Here is a 16268-nt window from a genome sequence, read left to right as displayed (position 1 = left end):
ACGGGAATGCCTAACTCAAGCAGGGTCCCTAGCGCGGGGAAACCTAAAAGTGGCCCAGGAGAGGCAGGAGCGAAGCTATAATCAAGGCGCGCGCGCACGGGAATTTGGCCCCGGAGACCGAGTCCTACTGCTCCTGCCCTCCAGCGAATCGAAATTGTTGGCCCGGTGGCAGGGCCCCTACGAAGTACTCAGGAAAGTGGGGCCCGTCAACTACGAGATCTGCCAACCTGGTCGCCGGAGGGAGAAGCAAATATACCATGTTAATCTGCTGAAACCGTGGCGTGACCGAGAGAGCCTGTTAATCGACCCATGCCCGCCAGAGCTGGAACTAGGTCCAGAGGTGGCCCCGACGGAGGAGGTGTGTCAAGAACCAGTTCTATACAGCCCCAACTTCGACAAGCCCTTCGTCCTCCAGACGGATGCGTCTGACGTTGGCTTGGGGGCTGTCTTGTCCCAAGAAGGATACGGAGGTGATCACCCCGTTCTGTATATCAGTCGGAAACTGTTTCCCCGAGAGCGGAATTATGCCACGATTGAGAAGGAGGCCCTTGCGGTCAAGTGGGCCTGCGAGGCCCTCCGGTTCTTCCTCTTGGGTGGCCCGTTCACCCTCCTTACGGACCACGCCCCCCTTCAATGGCTTATGAGAATGAAGGACAACAATGCCCGCATCATGCGCTGGTATTTGGCCTTGCAGCCCTATGCATTCACCATGCAACATAGGGCAGGCAAGGACCATGCCAACGCGGATTTTCTGTCCCGCCTCGAGGAGATGGGACAGCCCGGCCCCGAGAGGCGGGGGCCGGACTTAGGGGTGTGTGTGTAGCGAGGCGGTGTGGCTCCCCTCCTCCGCAGGGAGGGTCGAGCCCCGTCAGTCATCCCCGGGGGCGGGGCCGCTGGGCGGAAGTCCCGCCCCTCAAAGGGTCAGGCGGCGACCCGGAAGACTAAAAGCCGGGCCCCAGCCTTCGGTTGTGGCTCGGCCACCAGCAGGAGCAGACGTGCCCGCCACCGCTCGTGACTGGGAGGCTGCCCAAGCCAGAGGTCGAGACCAGGAGCTGCCTCGCCCCTACTACGACGAGGAGCTGCCAGAGCTGCCTCGCCCCTACTACGACGAGGAGCCGCCAGAGCTGCCTCGCCCCTACTACGGCCCCGAGGAGCCCCCAGACCAGGCGTGGCCCGAATTCCTCAAAACCCTACTGGACCTGCCGCCCAGCCCGGATTGGGAGGAACCGATGGTCCTGGACGTCTCCGGAACAGAGGCCCCGGACCAGGTAGGAATAGAGGGGGAATTAGGAAGTAGCCCGGGGGCAGCTGACTCCAGTCAGGCTGCCGAGCTACCGTTGCCCATGTCAGTGTGTTGCGGTTAGGACCCCACTGACCACCGGTAGAGGTGATAACTGCTACCAGGGCCCCGGGCTGGAACGCATAGGAGTGGGTGGGCCTGCGCTCCCCCTGCCACTCGCAACCGGGTGGCAGATTCCCCCTCTTCCCAGTCGGAGAGGCCTGTAACTGTTTAAACTGTGTTTGGTGCCCCTCCCGAACCAAGGGCTGTGCCCCCGCTGACTTTGCCACTGCTCTGCCCTGCTCCAAAGGGCCAGGGCTGTTTAAACTGTGTTTGGTGCTCCGCCCGAACCAAGGGCTGGGCCCCCGCTGACTGTGCCATTGCTCTGCCCTGCTCCAAAGGGCCAGGGCTGTTTAAACTGTGTTTGGTGCCCCGCCCGAACCAAGGGCTGGGCCCCCTTTGACTTTGTCACTGCTCTGACCTGACGAAAGGCCAGAGCAGACTGTAATTGCAGGGAAGACCTCGAGGCCGGTGTGGCTCCCCTCCCCCTCAGGGAGGGTCGAGCCCCGGCGGAACCCGTCTACATGCAGACGAGGGGTATCCATTACATATAGTGTACTTGGACTTTCAGAAAACCTTTCACAAGGTCCCTCACTAAAGACACTTACGCAAAGTAAGCAGTTATGGGATAAGAGGAAATCATGAATCAGTGGTTAATAGAGAAGAAACAAAAGGGAGGAACAAATGGTCAGTTTTCAGAATGGCGAGAGGTAAATAGTGGTGTCGCCCAGGGGTCTGTACTGGGACCAGTGCTGTTCAACATATTCCTAAATGATCTGGAAAAAGGGGGGAAACAGTGAGGTGGCAAAATTTGCAGATACAAAATTATTCCAGATAGTTACATCCAAACCTCACTGTACAGAGTTACAAAGGGATCTCACAACACGGGATGACTGGGCAACAAAATGGCAGATGAAAATCAATGTTGATAAATGCAAAGTAATGCACCTTGGAAAACATCATCCCAGCTATACATACAAAATGATGGGGTCTAAATTCACTGTTATCACTCAAGACAGATTTTGGAGTCACTGTGAGTAGTTCTCTAAAAAGAAATATCTGCTCAATGTGCAGCAGCAGTCAAAAAATTAACAGACTATTAAGAACCATTAGGAAAGAGGTAGATTATAAAACAGAAAATATCATTCTGCCCCTATATAAAGCCATGGTACGTCCACATCTTGAATACTGTATGCAGTTCTGGTCACCCCATTAGAACTGAAAAAGATACAGAGAAGGGCAACAAAAATGATGAAGGGCATGGGACAGCTTCCATACGAGGAGAGATTAAAAAGACTTGGACTTTTCAGCTTGGAAAAGAGACAACTAAGGGGGGATATGATAGAGCTCTATAAAATCATGAATAGTGTGGAGAAATGAATAAGGAAGTGTTATTTACTCCTTCACGTAACAAGAACCAGGGATCCCCCAATGAAATTAATCGGCAGCAGGTTTAAAACAAACATAAGAAAGAACTACTTAACACAACAATATTGGTGTGAGTAAGGTTCTGTGGCCTGCAATGGGCAAGAGGTCAGACTAGATGATCATGATGGTCCCTTCTCACCTGAAGTCTATGAGAACACATAGTCAGCCTGTGGAACTCATTGCCAGGGGATGCTGTGAAGGCCAAAACTATAACTAGGTTAAACGAAAATCAGGTAAGTTCCTGGAGGATACAGCCATCAATGGTTATTAGCCAAGATGATCAGAGATGCAGTCCTATGCTCTGGGTGTCCTAATCCTCTGACTTGCAGAAACTGGGACTGGATGACAGGGGTGGATCTCTCGGTAATCACCCTGTTCTGTCCATTCCCTCTGAAGCATCTGACATTGGCCACTGTTGGAAGACAGGATACTGGGCTAGATAGACCACTGGTCTGACCCAATATGCTGTTCTTTCCATAGGCGGCGAGTTATATGGGCTCGAGGTGCCCGGGCTCCAGGAATATTCAGGGCTGGGTGCCCTGCTCCAGCAATATTTGGAGCTGGGTCTCTCCCCCGGCCCTGCCTGGATCGGGTTCCAGCCCCGGCCCTGGCCCCCGCGGGTCTCCCCCCACCGCCCCGCCCCGCCGCGTCGCTGCCTTGAGCGGGTCCCGGCCTCCGCCTTCCACCCCTCCCCCTGCGTCCCCCCTCCACCGCGTCCCTGCCTGCTCGCAGATCGGCTCCTGGCAGAACTGCTGTCTGCTGCCCCAGGGTCCTAGCGCCTGCCATCCACTAATGGTAAGGCAGGCTGCCCTTACCCTGCTCTTCTGCCCTAGCCTTGAGCCTCTCCAATGCCCCAAACCCTCATCCTCAGCCCCAACCCTCATCCCCCTGCACCCTGATCCTCTGCCCCAGCCAGAGCCCTCATCCCCCTGCACCCAAACCCTCATCCTCAGCCCCAACCCTCATCCCCCTGCACCCTGATCCTCTGCCCCAGCCAGAGCCCTCATCCCCCTGCACCCTAATCCTCATCCCCAGCCACAGCCTTCATCCCCCTGCACCCTGATCCTCATCCCCAGCCAGAGCCCTCATCCCCCTGCACCCTGATCCTCTGCCCCAGCCAGAGCCCTCATCCCCCCGCACCCTAATCCTCATTCGCAGCCAGAGCCCTCATCCCCCCGCACCCTAATACTCTGCCCCAGCCAGGGCCCTCATCCCCCCGCACCCTGAGCCTCTGCCCCAGCTCTGAACCCCCCCGCATCATGAACCCTTCATCCTCAGCCCCAACCTTCATTCCCCTGCAGCCTGATCCTCTGCCCCAGCGTGCACCACCTCCCTCTTCCTACATCCCCCCACCCAAGCCTGCACCCAAACTCCGTCCCAAAGCCTGCATCCCTCACCCCCTCCTGCACACCCACCCTCTGCTCCTAGCCCGGAGCCTGCACCCAGCACCCAAACTCCCTCCCAGAGCCTGCATCCCTCACCCCTTCCTACACCTCCACCACCAGCCCGGAGCCTGCACCTGTCACCCCTTCCTACACCCCCACCACCAGCCCAGAGCCTGCACCCAAACTCCATCCCAAAGCCTGCAGCCCTCACCCCCTCCTGCACACCCACCCCGTGCCCGAGCCCGGAGCCTGCACCCAGCACCCAAACTCCTTCCCAAAGCCTGCATCCCTCCTGCACCCTAATCCCCAGCCCAGGACCTGCACCCCAGACTTCCCCCCTGAAACTCCGCCCAGAGCCTTAGGCAGGTGGAGGCAGCGTTTGAGGGGGTGGAGTTGGGGGGAGCGGGTTCTGGGCACCACCAAAATTTCTACAAAACTTGCCTCCCATGGTTCTTTCGTTCATGGAAAACAAATTGCTTTGGCCAAACAAGGAAGTGAACTCCAAAAAAGTCAAAATGTTTTGTTTCAACATTTTCAAGACAAAATGTTTTGATTTTTCTATTCAAATGACTTTTCATTTTGAATTTACTTCCATTTTATTTCATAAAAAAGGTTAAAACCCTCAGAAACTAAACACAACATTTTGGTTCGTATTGACTGAAACATGAATGACCTGAAATGAATTTTTTAAAAAAACTTTCTTTTCACTGAAAAGTTCAAAAAAATTTCATTTCAGGTCAATCCAAAACAGATTTTTTTTAATTTATTTTTCAGATCCACCACTGAACCAAAAGATCAATTTGTTGCACAGCTCTATGGGCATTTGCACTGTGTATTTGTACAGCACTCAGCATAATAAGGCCTGGAATCAGTTGAAGTTCTTAAGCTTGAAAGCTTGTCTCTTTCACCAACAGAAGTTGGTTCAGTAACAAGCTATTACCTCCCCCACCTTGTTTGCACAATAATACATACTCATTGTAATAACTTAACTCGCTTTTGTAAAGAGATCTACCAAGGTAAGCTGCTAAGTATTATTGTCACTGCATAGGGAAGGCATATGTCCATCATTTCAACATTCCAAGTCCCACAAACCTTCTGCATGTCCATAATTCTGCATAACCCTTGTAAAATACAGTCAGAGCTGGCGGGATGGTGTAAAAACCTATCAATGAAAAGTCCATCAAGGGAAGGAGTGTGACCTGCTTTCACGACAGCGCAGAGAGGACTCAGGCTGCATCATGGATTACTGCAGGAGTCTCCATGGAGCAACTCTTCCACTTCCTTGCAGGTGGAGGAGTAGGTAGATAGGGGCAGGGAATGGGCTGACTCATAGTTGAATCTTTGTCCACCCCTCTGACACACTGGCTGGAGTATATATCTGCAGCAGATCACCTCCCCTCTGGAGCAAGAGGGAAACCAGACTCACAATTCCTTCCCAGGTCTATTCCTGGGGCAGTGCAGCTATATGCCATCTCTGCCTCAGGCAGATTGGGAAGTGACAGTCCAGCCTCAGATCTCCATTGTTTCAAACATAAGCTACTTGTCTGCACTTTCAAGATCCTCCATGGGCTTTCTCCACTGTCCATCTCATCCAGTAGTGAAAGGTTGACTCCCACCTCCGACTGGCTCATGACGCCAGCCTCCATCACCCACTTATATCTTCAAACCTGCAACCTTGGTACTTTCTTCCCTGCTCTTTCTCGTACTTGGAGAAGCGCCCTGAGAACAGCCACAAAACTAACACATTATTCTCCTTCGGATCCCTCATTAAAACTCCTCTCTGTCATGAGGCCTACAGAAATCTTAATAACGATTCGGCTGTGGGTGTGCAGAGCCCACGGCCAATCATTCGGACCGGAGTGATCTCACTTCCTAGTGCTCCCACCTCTGTTGGTCTCCATTGGTTGTCTCTTGGCTTGTGCTTAGTTTGTTCGGGGCAGGGATTGTTGTTTGGTTTGGTGTTTGTACAGCACCTACCGCAATGGGATCCTGGCCCACGACTAGAGCTCCCATGATTATCTCTGTCTCCCTCTAGCGGCTAGACCATACCTAGAGATTTAAAAGCCTGTTCCTCCCTATCCCTACAAGTTAATGTTATTGGATGCCAGACATAGAAGTTGGAGCTTTTAGAGGCAGAGGTATGGGTTCAGTCATCACACAGGAGCCAAGAAGGAGTCTCATTACATGACTTGAGTGGGAAAAGCAGCCACATTATCATGGGTTACATATCCACCCCTACAGCTTGGAGTGGTTCTCAGTTTGTATGTATATGTCGCAGCTGGGGTCCATCTCTCATATGCTCTCTGGGGCTGGGGCCGTCTTTTTGTTCTGGCCACAACTTGGGCTCCTATGCGCTAAGGTCATACAAATCAATAACAATAGTCAGGCATGTTTCTGCGGGGGCCTGGACTCACTCCCCACAGCACAGGCCACAAGCTCCTCTCTGCTCCGGGTTCCCCCTTACCGGAATCCGACAAAGCCGGGCTCACCAGGCTGAGCAGCTCCCTCTCCTTCTCATAGTCGCTTTTACACAGCAACTGGCCTTCCTTCAGCACGAACTCATCGCCCTTCTGCAGCTGCCTCTCGCAGACGCAGCAGCAGAAGCAGGTCAGGTGGTAGACGCTCTTCTGGGCCCGCATGATGAACTCACTGGGTGCGATGCCTTCAAAGCAGCCACCGCACTTCACAGCAAACAGCCTGGCAGGAGAGAGAGAAGGAACACGTTCCAGTGGGGCTGCCAACTTGGGGGCACTGTGACCCCTTCTGCTGGTTGCCACCTTGCCCTGATGGGAGGGACATGCCAAATCTACATTAAACAAACTTGTCCTCATCTTTAATATGGAGCAGTGGCTTGTTGAGCCTGCACTGCAAATCCCAGTGCCCAATGCGCCACCTTCCCTCTGTGGTCTATTGAGGACTGTGTTGGAATTGCAAGCTATCACTTTAAGAGTTGGGGGGGTTTCCTGGTCCCGCTTGCAGCCTAGATGACTCTTTGGTGAAGCATGAGATCCAGGGCTCAGAGAGGCAGAGTCAGGCTGGAAGGAGCCAACCTAGAACATGGCGGGGTGAGTTGTGTCCCTGTTTTACGGAGCAGCCTGCTTTGTCTCTCCCTGGTTTTGGATTTTCATGTGTTATCACTCTGACCATTGAGAAATAAAGTAGTGTTACACTGCAATCTTCCAGCAAATTAGAAACATCAAATAATCTTAACTTTTCTGCGGGTGCGCCGTGAACATAATACCATCAGTTCAAGGTGGAGCATTGCATGATGGAACCTGTAGTATCCATGGGCCTATCACTCCATTTTACGGTGCTTACTTCTGACAAATAAGAAAACCGTGGAGTCAAGAATTGTGTAAATGAAGTAATTCACAACTTTCAACTACCTAAAGTGCTTGGGGGAAAAGTACATACCATAATTAAACTGCAATACATTTCTAATGTCTGTGGGTAATAGAGTGTAGCAAAGTCCGTCTTACTAATTATCAGAAGTAATAGAAGTGTTTGGTTTATTTATACTCAAGATATTAACAAGAATAAAGTCAGAGTTAAGGTCAGTAGTGGACTGTGGTTCATTAAGTAGTAAAACAAGTACTAAGATACACAAAATAAAAGCTAGAAGTGCTGAAAAATATTTCTGGATACTGAAATGAAATTATCTGAAATTTCCTTAACTACGTATTTCCCAAATTTTAAGGCACGAGGGTTTTGTTTATTTAATTGATAAAAGCTAAATGGAAACATACTTTTTTATCCTATGAGTTAAAAGGTAAACACAACTCCCGACCACATCATAAGCATCTATGCCTTGTATTAGGTCCAAAAGGTATCTTATGTCTACCCAGAAGGAATGCAGAGCTCGGCAGAGCTCAAAAGATTGTCTATTCCACCTATGTAAGTTGGTCCAATAAAAGATCTCTCTCCCATCTTGTCTCTCTCATATCATGGGACTAACATGGCTACAACACTGCAAATAACAGTTTAAAAGCCATTTTCGTTTGTCAAGGTTAAAAATGGAATTATTTTTCATTGTTTTGCAAAATGTTCAATTTTTTGTCAAAAAAATTGTGTTTCAGAATTGGGGTTTTTTTTATATCATATCTCCCCCTTTTTAATTTTTTTTCTACTGAATGCACTAAAATGTCATCAATATTTCTCTTTTTCCCATTTTTCATGTCATTTTTACTTTTGCAGTTCTGACACTTACAAAAAATTGAACACTTTTGCCAAAGTTACAGAGCAGCAAAAGGAAAAAAAGAAAAGAAAAACCACAGACCTGGGCCCAAATTCTTCAACTATTTCCTCGCGTGCTCAACTTTACTTCCTGAGCAGGTTCATTTATTCCAATGGGGCCTCACCTGCTAGGAAAGTTAAGCACTTGCAGAAGCGTTTGCAGGATCAGGGCCTAAAATTTTCAATTCCAGTTTCATCAAATAAAGAAAAAAAAATTGAATCAAAGTGAAAATGTGTCACAAAAATTGTCAATTGATAAAAAAAGACCATTTTTGACTAAACTTTTTATTTTGAAAAATTTCATTTATCTCTAATAATAATTATGGCTAAAATTTTCTTTGAATTAAGAACGTGTAATATATTGCACACTGTATTGTCCTCCTGATTTGGACATAGATGTTTCAATACAGCACAGCCTGTAAATTGACTTCAAAGGTGCTTTAACAAATTTACACCAGCCGCATATCTTATGTTTAGCCCTTGTAGGATGATGCATTTGAGGCTACAATAGGTTGTTTTACCCATCTTTAATGACCATGATCCTGTAATATAGCATGAAATGTACTCCATATTTATTTTTGCCTAGTGGTTAGCACAATGGACTGGAACTCAGAAGACCTGACCCTGCTACTGACCTGCTGGGTGACCTTGGACAAGTTATGCCTCTGCTCTGTGCCTCAGTTTTCCTGTCTGTAAAAAGGGGCTAATGAAACTGACATCTTAAGTAAAGTGCTTTGAAATCTATAGATGAAAAAGTGCTAGGGGTAATTAAGTAATAGGTGTTAGTCATAAGAGCAAGAGATTATTAACTAATTCAAATGGATTTTTTCCCCTTTCAAGAGAGGGAATAAGTCTTGTTAGCACTAGTAGGGAATATCACCTGTTCAACAGGGACACTTGACTCTCCCTATTGGAGACTCACACCGAAAAGAATAGGTTCCATCTCCTATTAACATTATTGGGGTGAGCTCCCCATGAGTATGGGGGGTGAAACCTCTATTAATGTGAATGGTGTGTACTTCCCTTTCTGGTGGATGTGTATCCCTGGTTAATATTACTGGAGTCAATTCCCCCATTCATAAAGCCATTAACATTACAAGTGGCTATTCCTTCTCATTAACATGGGATGTGGACTATTGTCTATCTTTCAGTGTAGAAACCACAGAAATCACCCTTTGTCTCCAGTCTGCCCCCTTTGCTTATTCACATCTCTGGAAAGAAGGGCTATTTCCATTAATGCCATACATTACAAGGCTGCTTTGGTTTATTGGCATCAATTCTTCAAGTGCACCGTGTAAACATAACAGCAACGGCAGCTTCCACCAGTTAGCACCAACGCCCATCCTACTGGAATAGCAGTCATTACCACAGGAGGCCAGCTCTACAGGGGGACGAGGGAGTGGGATTCAGAGTCTCCCATACAATCTGTCTCTCGATCTAATCTACAAAGAATCTCAGTGCTGAGCGAGGTTAAAATGCAGAGAACCACCCAGTGTGCAGTCTCTGCAATTGTCCAGTCTACTCCAGGTGTAATCAAGGGCCATGATTTTGAACATGATGTTATTTCTTTATCCTGATTTCAGCTCAGTCATAGGCTGTTATTTTGCATGTGCTGCCAGGTCTTCATCCTCTCTTGCTCTTTGGGGAATGCTATTCTGAAGACATGTCTTACAGAAATGACCTGAAAATATCACGGGTAGGACTCTTCTCAGCTGCCTTTGAGAAGGTGTTGACTGGTTCCTGCTCTCTTGAATCTCTACTTGCTACATACCCAACGACTGTGACTGCCACAAAGGCTGGTCTTTGAAATCACAATGGTCTAGCCCCTCTGGGGTTTCCAAAATCGGCAGGAGAACTTCAGCTAGAGCTTGTGGTTCACAGACAGCCCGTGCTGGATGCGGCATGCTGGGATGTGAAGTGTTCTCTTTGGCTCATTCCACTGATCAGCATGTGCTGCTCCTTTCTGGATGTCTCGTCTAGGCAGAGGAGTGAGAGCTGAAAGAGTCTAGTCATGTATGAATTACAGCGGCCGGGTCTCCATTTGAGGGGAATGGGTGGAGACGTCAGGGTTGACCCAACTGCTCCCAGCCAAGTTGGTGGTGACGTGTTCATTGACATCAGTAGGAGCAGAGTTAGGTCAATGCTGAGTACTTTTGAAAATCCCTCGTTGGCCAAAGGTGAGAGAAGGTGCTTTAGTGCCTGCTGCTGATTGATGCACCAGGGTTAGTGGTGAATCCAGAGTGACCCTGAAGCTGTGTACTTCCTTACCCACCAGCCAGAATGCAGTCGACAGAGAGGTGATAGCTTTCGCCAACACCTCCAACTATTTACCTCTCCCAATTAGCATTACTTCAGTCCTTCCAGGATTCTGATTAAGCCATCTGTTCTCCATCTTGCCTTGAACCTCCCTGAAGCCCTGGATGATATGAGGACACAGTGGAGGGAAAGGATACTTAGCATATTGTTGACAGCCTATGTTTTCTCACTCTATCACTGAGTTTTGTACTAAGGTACATAAGAGGAGCGGTAATAAGACCAAGCCTTGTGCAACTCTACATGGCAGATATTTTGGGGAGCAGGAGGTGCCTGCTCACCTAATCTGTTGGGAAGGAGTGAAGAAAACCATCCCAATGCAATTATGGTGATTTTTATTTATTTATTTATTTTTGCTGGATCTGGTAAGTGAGTTAGCACTTCAGAAATCAGACAAAGATGCTGATACTGCTTGACTCATCTCCTTGAGGAGGAAGTTCAGCAGTGCGAACAACAATGGCCTGAAGATGACTTTGAAGGATCCAAGTTGTCTTGCCTCATAGATTCCAAGGCCAGAAAGGACCACTGTGATCATGTAGTCTGACCTCCTGCAGAACACAGGCCATAGAACTTTCCTGAAATAACTCCTCCTTGAAGTACAGCAGGTCTTCTAGAAAAACATCTAATCTTGATTTTAAAATTGCCCATGATGGAGAATCCATCACAACTCTTGGCAAATGGTTCCAATGGTTCCTGAGGATCTTGCCCCAGAAGGAGAGGACTGAGACTCAATCAGTGGCATGTTGTGAATTGGGTGGGTTATTGAGTGTTTCAGGGTGACTGATGGTGTCATCCCTGAGGGATGAGCTCACTATTTCTATCAGCAGAGGAACCAGGCATTGCAGGCTGGATTTGATCACCCCTGAGGGGCAGGGTCCAAGTGCCAGATGGTGCCACAGAATTCACTCTGAGCTCCAGCAGCTGAAGCACTGTGCCTAATTCTGATGAAGGGTCTGGTTTGAGAGTCTCCTTCTGCACAGGTTCATTGATCAGGCAGCCGAGGTGGCTGGGATGGGTTCACTTGATTTGTTTAGAAAAGTGAAAGGAAAGTTGCTAACTGCAGGCAGTGGCTGGGCTTGGGGTAGAGCGGACACAGTCTGGGCTTTTGGTTGACTGACTATTCAGAACAGCTTCCAAGGCTGGAATTTGGAGGGTGTTGTGGTAGAGCAGAGGACCATGCGTAATTGACCAGAGACATTGCCTGAGTTTGTATAAATTCCTTATGTTGCCATTGGTTGGATTCCAAGGAGAAGGTGTCCTCCGGCTTCCTGCCTTTGCATTTCAACTTCCTCCATTTGCCCAAGAACCATGGCAACCTGTGTGGGTGGTTCCATGGTGGGGGATACTTCCAGGACTAGGCTGTTGCTTGGTGCTCACATCTCCTAGGCCGCCTTTCACCTGTAGATCACTGGTTCAAAGTCAGCCTATTATAAACCTAGTCCCAGATTTGGACCTTAGCGTCCAAAATATGGGGGTTAGCATGAAAACCTCCAAGCTTAGTTACCAGCTTGGACCTGGTAAAGCTGCCACCACCCAAAAAATTAGAGTGTTTTGGGGCACTTTGGTCCCCACAAAAACCTTCCCTGGGGACCCCAAGACCCAAATCCCTTGAGTCTCACAACAAAGGGAAATAAACCTTTTCCCTTCCCCCCTCCAGGTGTTCCTGGAGAGATACCCAGAAGCAAACTCCGTGAATCTAAACAGAGGGAGACCACCCTCTCTATTTCCAGTCCTGGAAACACAAGCACTTCCCTCTTTACCCAGAGGGAATGCAAAGTCAGGCTAGTAAATCTAACACACACAGATTTCCCCCGACTTCTTCCTCCCACCAATTCCCTGGTGAGCTGCAGACTCAATTCCCTGGAGTTCCCCACTAAAGAAAAACTCCAACAGGTCTTAAAAGAAAGCTTTATATAAAAAGAAAGAAAAATACATAAAAATGGTCTCTCTGTATCAAGGTGACAAATACAGGGTCATTTGCTTAAAAGAAATATGAATAAACAGCCTTATTCAAAAAGAATACAATTCAAAGCACTCCAGCAACTATAGACATGTAAATACAAAAGAAAAAAACAATAACCCCTATTGTTTTTATGATCTCTGTACTCACAACTTGGAAACAGAAGATTAGAAAGCAGGAAATAGAAAAATTCACTCCTCATAGCCGAGAGAGTACAGGCAGAAGACAGAGAACAAAGGACTCACACACAAACTTCCCTCCACCCAGAGTTGAAAAAATCCTGTTTCCTGATTGGTCCTCTGGTCAGGTGCTTCAGGTTACTTTTTTTTTCAGGTGAAAGAGACATTAACCCTTAGCTATCTGTTTATGACACGCCCCCCAAATTGCAGACAGTGGGGAAGCTCACTGGCGGCGATTTCCTGCTAGAACTTTAAAATAAACAGATTAATACAACACATGCACCTTTACATATACCACTAAGTATATAACTAACAGACTTGTACATTTTAAGAACACTTTTTAACTACTGGATTCTGGGAAACTCTCACGGGAGAGTGCATCAGCTACTTTGTTAGAAGCGCCTGAGATGTGCTGAATTTGAAAATCAAAATCTTGGAGAGCTAAACTCCAACGAAGAAGTTTCTTGTTGTTCCCCTTGGCAGTATGAAGCCACTTTAGCACAGCATGGTCAGTTTGTAGTTGGAACCGCCGTCCCCAAACATATGGGCGTAGCTTTCCCAGGGCGTACACAATGGCAGAGCATTCCTTTTCACTGACTGACCAGTGACTTTCCCTCTCAGACAGTTTTTTGCTGAGAAACACGACAGGATGGAAGTTGTGATCCGTTGCTTCCTGCATGAGTACTGCTCCTATACCACGCTCAGATGCATCCGTGGTTACTAGGAATGGCTTGTCAAAGTCCGGGGCCCTGAGCACAGGGTCAGACATGAGCGTTGCCTTAAGTTGGGTAAAGGCCTTTTGACACTCATCAGTCCAGTTAACTGCATTTGGCTGGGTCTTTTTGGTCAGGTCAGTCAGTGGGGCAGCGATTTGGCTGTAGTGTGGTACAAATCGCTAACCCTTAGCTATCTGTTTATGACACAGCCAAGTTTAGACCATTTGATGGCCTTCAAGGGGCCTATACAAATGCTGATCAGAGTCCATTACACATCACATCACAACAGGAGCCACTGATGTTAATCTCAGAGAGAGGTCATGGAGACAGAGCGAGGTTTGCACCTTGGTAGGTTGTTCTGGCAATGCGCGGTTTAAACACATGCCCATTTGGCATTTAGTCTCTTGGGCTTTCAAACCAGCACTTCCCCACACACTGAAGTGTTTAAAAGAACTGTAGAAAACAGAAGGTGATGGGCTGTTCTTGGGAGGGGAGTTTGGAGTGTCATTCAGATGTTTCCCAAACTGTGGTGTACCACTTGTGTCTGTGGGATAAGACCAGTGACTATGGTCTGCACTTACCTCTTGGTTTTGTTCATGAAACACAGGTACCATAAGCTAATGTGTTCATCTTCACGGCACCCTACCAGTATTTTACAAGTTCCCTGTGAGGCTCCAGGGGTCTGGAACCCATCTCTCTGGCTCCTGGACACACTACCACCCAAAAATCTCTGTTTGAGTGGAGAACAGATGCCTATTAGCCCAATGGGCTCAAATACCACCAGATGTTCTACCACGGAGGCCCGGACTGACAGTGCCTACCAGATTCCCTGACTGGCCCAGGCATGCTATGTGAGGCCTAGGGAAGACATCTGCAGGCTGGCCGTGAAACTAGTTAGACTCCATTCTTGCTGCTGCGACAGACCCTGCTGCACACTCCTAGTCTTGCTCCTGGTCCCAATTCATGGTTCTTGGCCCCTGCTCCACTCTTGATTTCTCACCCTGCCTCTGTTCCACTCACATACCTCAGCTGACCAACTTGGCTCCAACCCAGTGTGGCTCATTGACCTCAAACATGACCTTGCCCTACAGTGTGACACTAGTATAGACTGCTGCTTCTGGCCTGGACCCCCTGGACTGAACTCAGAACCTAGTTACCGAGCTGCCTCTGGCCTCCATCTGCATCTCATAGCTGGGATCCTGACATTCATAGATACTGAGGACAAACGGTACCATTGTGATCCTCTAGTCTGACCTTCTGCATAAACACCCAGAGAATAATTCTTCGTTACTACATGACACTAATTAAGTCCAATCACTTGGCCTTGAACTACAGCATGGTGTTTAGAAAGCCTCCAACCTGTACTGAAAAAGTTCAAGCAATGATGAATTTGCCACTTCCCTTGAATACTTCATATTTCCCTGGGTTTCCAGTGAACAGCTTGGCAGACTTTACCAGATGATAACATTCCGCATCAGGTTCTCAGAGTAGATAATTTTTTTTTAAAAATCTATTGAAACCCCCCCCACACACAGAGGAAATGAAATGCCTCAGTCTTGAATCAGTCTCATTCCAACAAGGAGAGGAGCAGATGTGTGCAAAATATTGACAACAAAATGCAGAAACGACCAGAAAATAGATTAATCGGTTCTGAGGGCAGAAGAGTCCACTGTGATCATTGGGATTTTCAGATTTCATTAGCAACGTGAAAGCTTGTAGGCCAAAACAGTTGCTCAGCTACATCGGACCAGATCCTAAGCTGGTGTAAGTCAGCCTAGGATAACTGAAATCAGTGCAGCTAGGCTGACTTACATCTGCTGAGGCTGTGTCCTGTCCATTTTTTGAGTGCTTCAGAGACCCTTTTGGAGAGAAAATGAGCACAACGTGGACCCGTTTTAGACTGCAAAGACAGGCTCACATAGAGATACACAGAAATCCTCCCTCTGCTCCCCCCCTACTCATTTTAAAATCTCTAAATAGTCACTCTGCATCAAGCACAATTTGGGGTGTCTGTAAGAAATCACACCAAACAAAAAGAACCACAACAACAAAAATTGTGCTAATTTGCACCTTTCTAGGCCATGGTCCTGGCAACTGGAACCATGTGGATGGACCCCAGCACCTACACAGCACCTGTGCAAACCCAGTTACATGATAGGGATCCTAGAGATGAGATTATGGATCCCCAGGAGACAAAGCACGTACAAAAAGAGGTGTGGGGGGGGTGTATATGCAGACCGATATAACCTATGTGCTATATCCAGCTGAGAGAGCTCCCAAGCCATACATGTCCCACAAGGCCACAGAAAACAGTTGGACTGAAGGCCAGACTTATCTGTTAAGAGCTGAAGTAAGGAGCCGCCCAAAGGCAGCCATTTGCACTGCCCAATGTGGTTTATTAGTCCAACAAAATCCAGGGGCTAGGCTGCCTATTGTTGTGCGCCATCTACTGGTGCACCATCTGCTAGCTATTGATGCAGACATACGGTTGGGAAATGGCCAATGCTGGGAGACATCTCAGCTGCCCCTCACGGAGCTACAGAGCATCTCGGGGGAGGGGAGGGGCAGGGGAGAGCTCTTGCGAAGACATCTCACGCCCTCACCTCTAGCATCTATCAGTCCTAGGCTCAGACACAGACCCACATCACCAGAGCACCAGACACTCACGTATTTTGCCTCACAACCCCCCAGTGACAGAGGGTAGTGCTGTTATCC

General features: G+C 48.3%; 1 protein-coding gene across 1 annotated transcript in view; it reads right to left on the bottom strand.

Moving 5' to 3' along the window:
• Positions 1–16268, bottom strand: part of LMX1A (LIM homeobox transcription factor 1 alpha) — a 143191-nt gene that overhangs the window by 26645 nt on the left and 100278 nt on the right. Inside the window, exon 4 of the mRNA XM_030573963.1 lies at positions 6617–6849. Coding sequence (XP_030429823.1) covers positions 6617–6849 — 233 coding nt within the window. The remainder of the gene's footprint in view (positions 1–6616; positions 6850–16268) is intronic.

Source organism: Gopherus evgoodei, chromosome 8 (assembly GCF_007399415.2).
Source record: "Gopherus evgoodei ecotype Sinaloan lineage chromosome 8, rGopEvg1_v1.p, whole genome shotgun sequence".
NCBI lineage: Eukaryota > Metazoa > Chordata > Testudines > Testudinidae > Gopherus > Gopherus evgoodei.
Note: the sequence above shows the minus strand (reverse complement) of the source record. Positions and strands in the feature narration are given on the sequence as shown.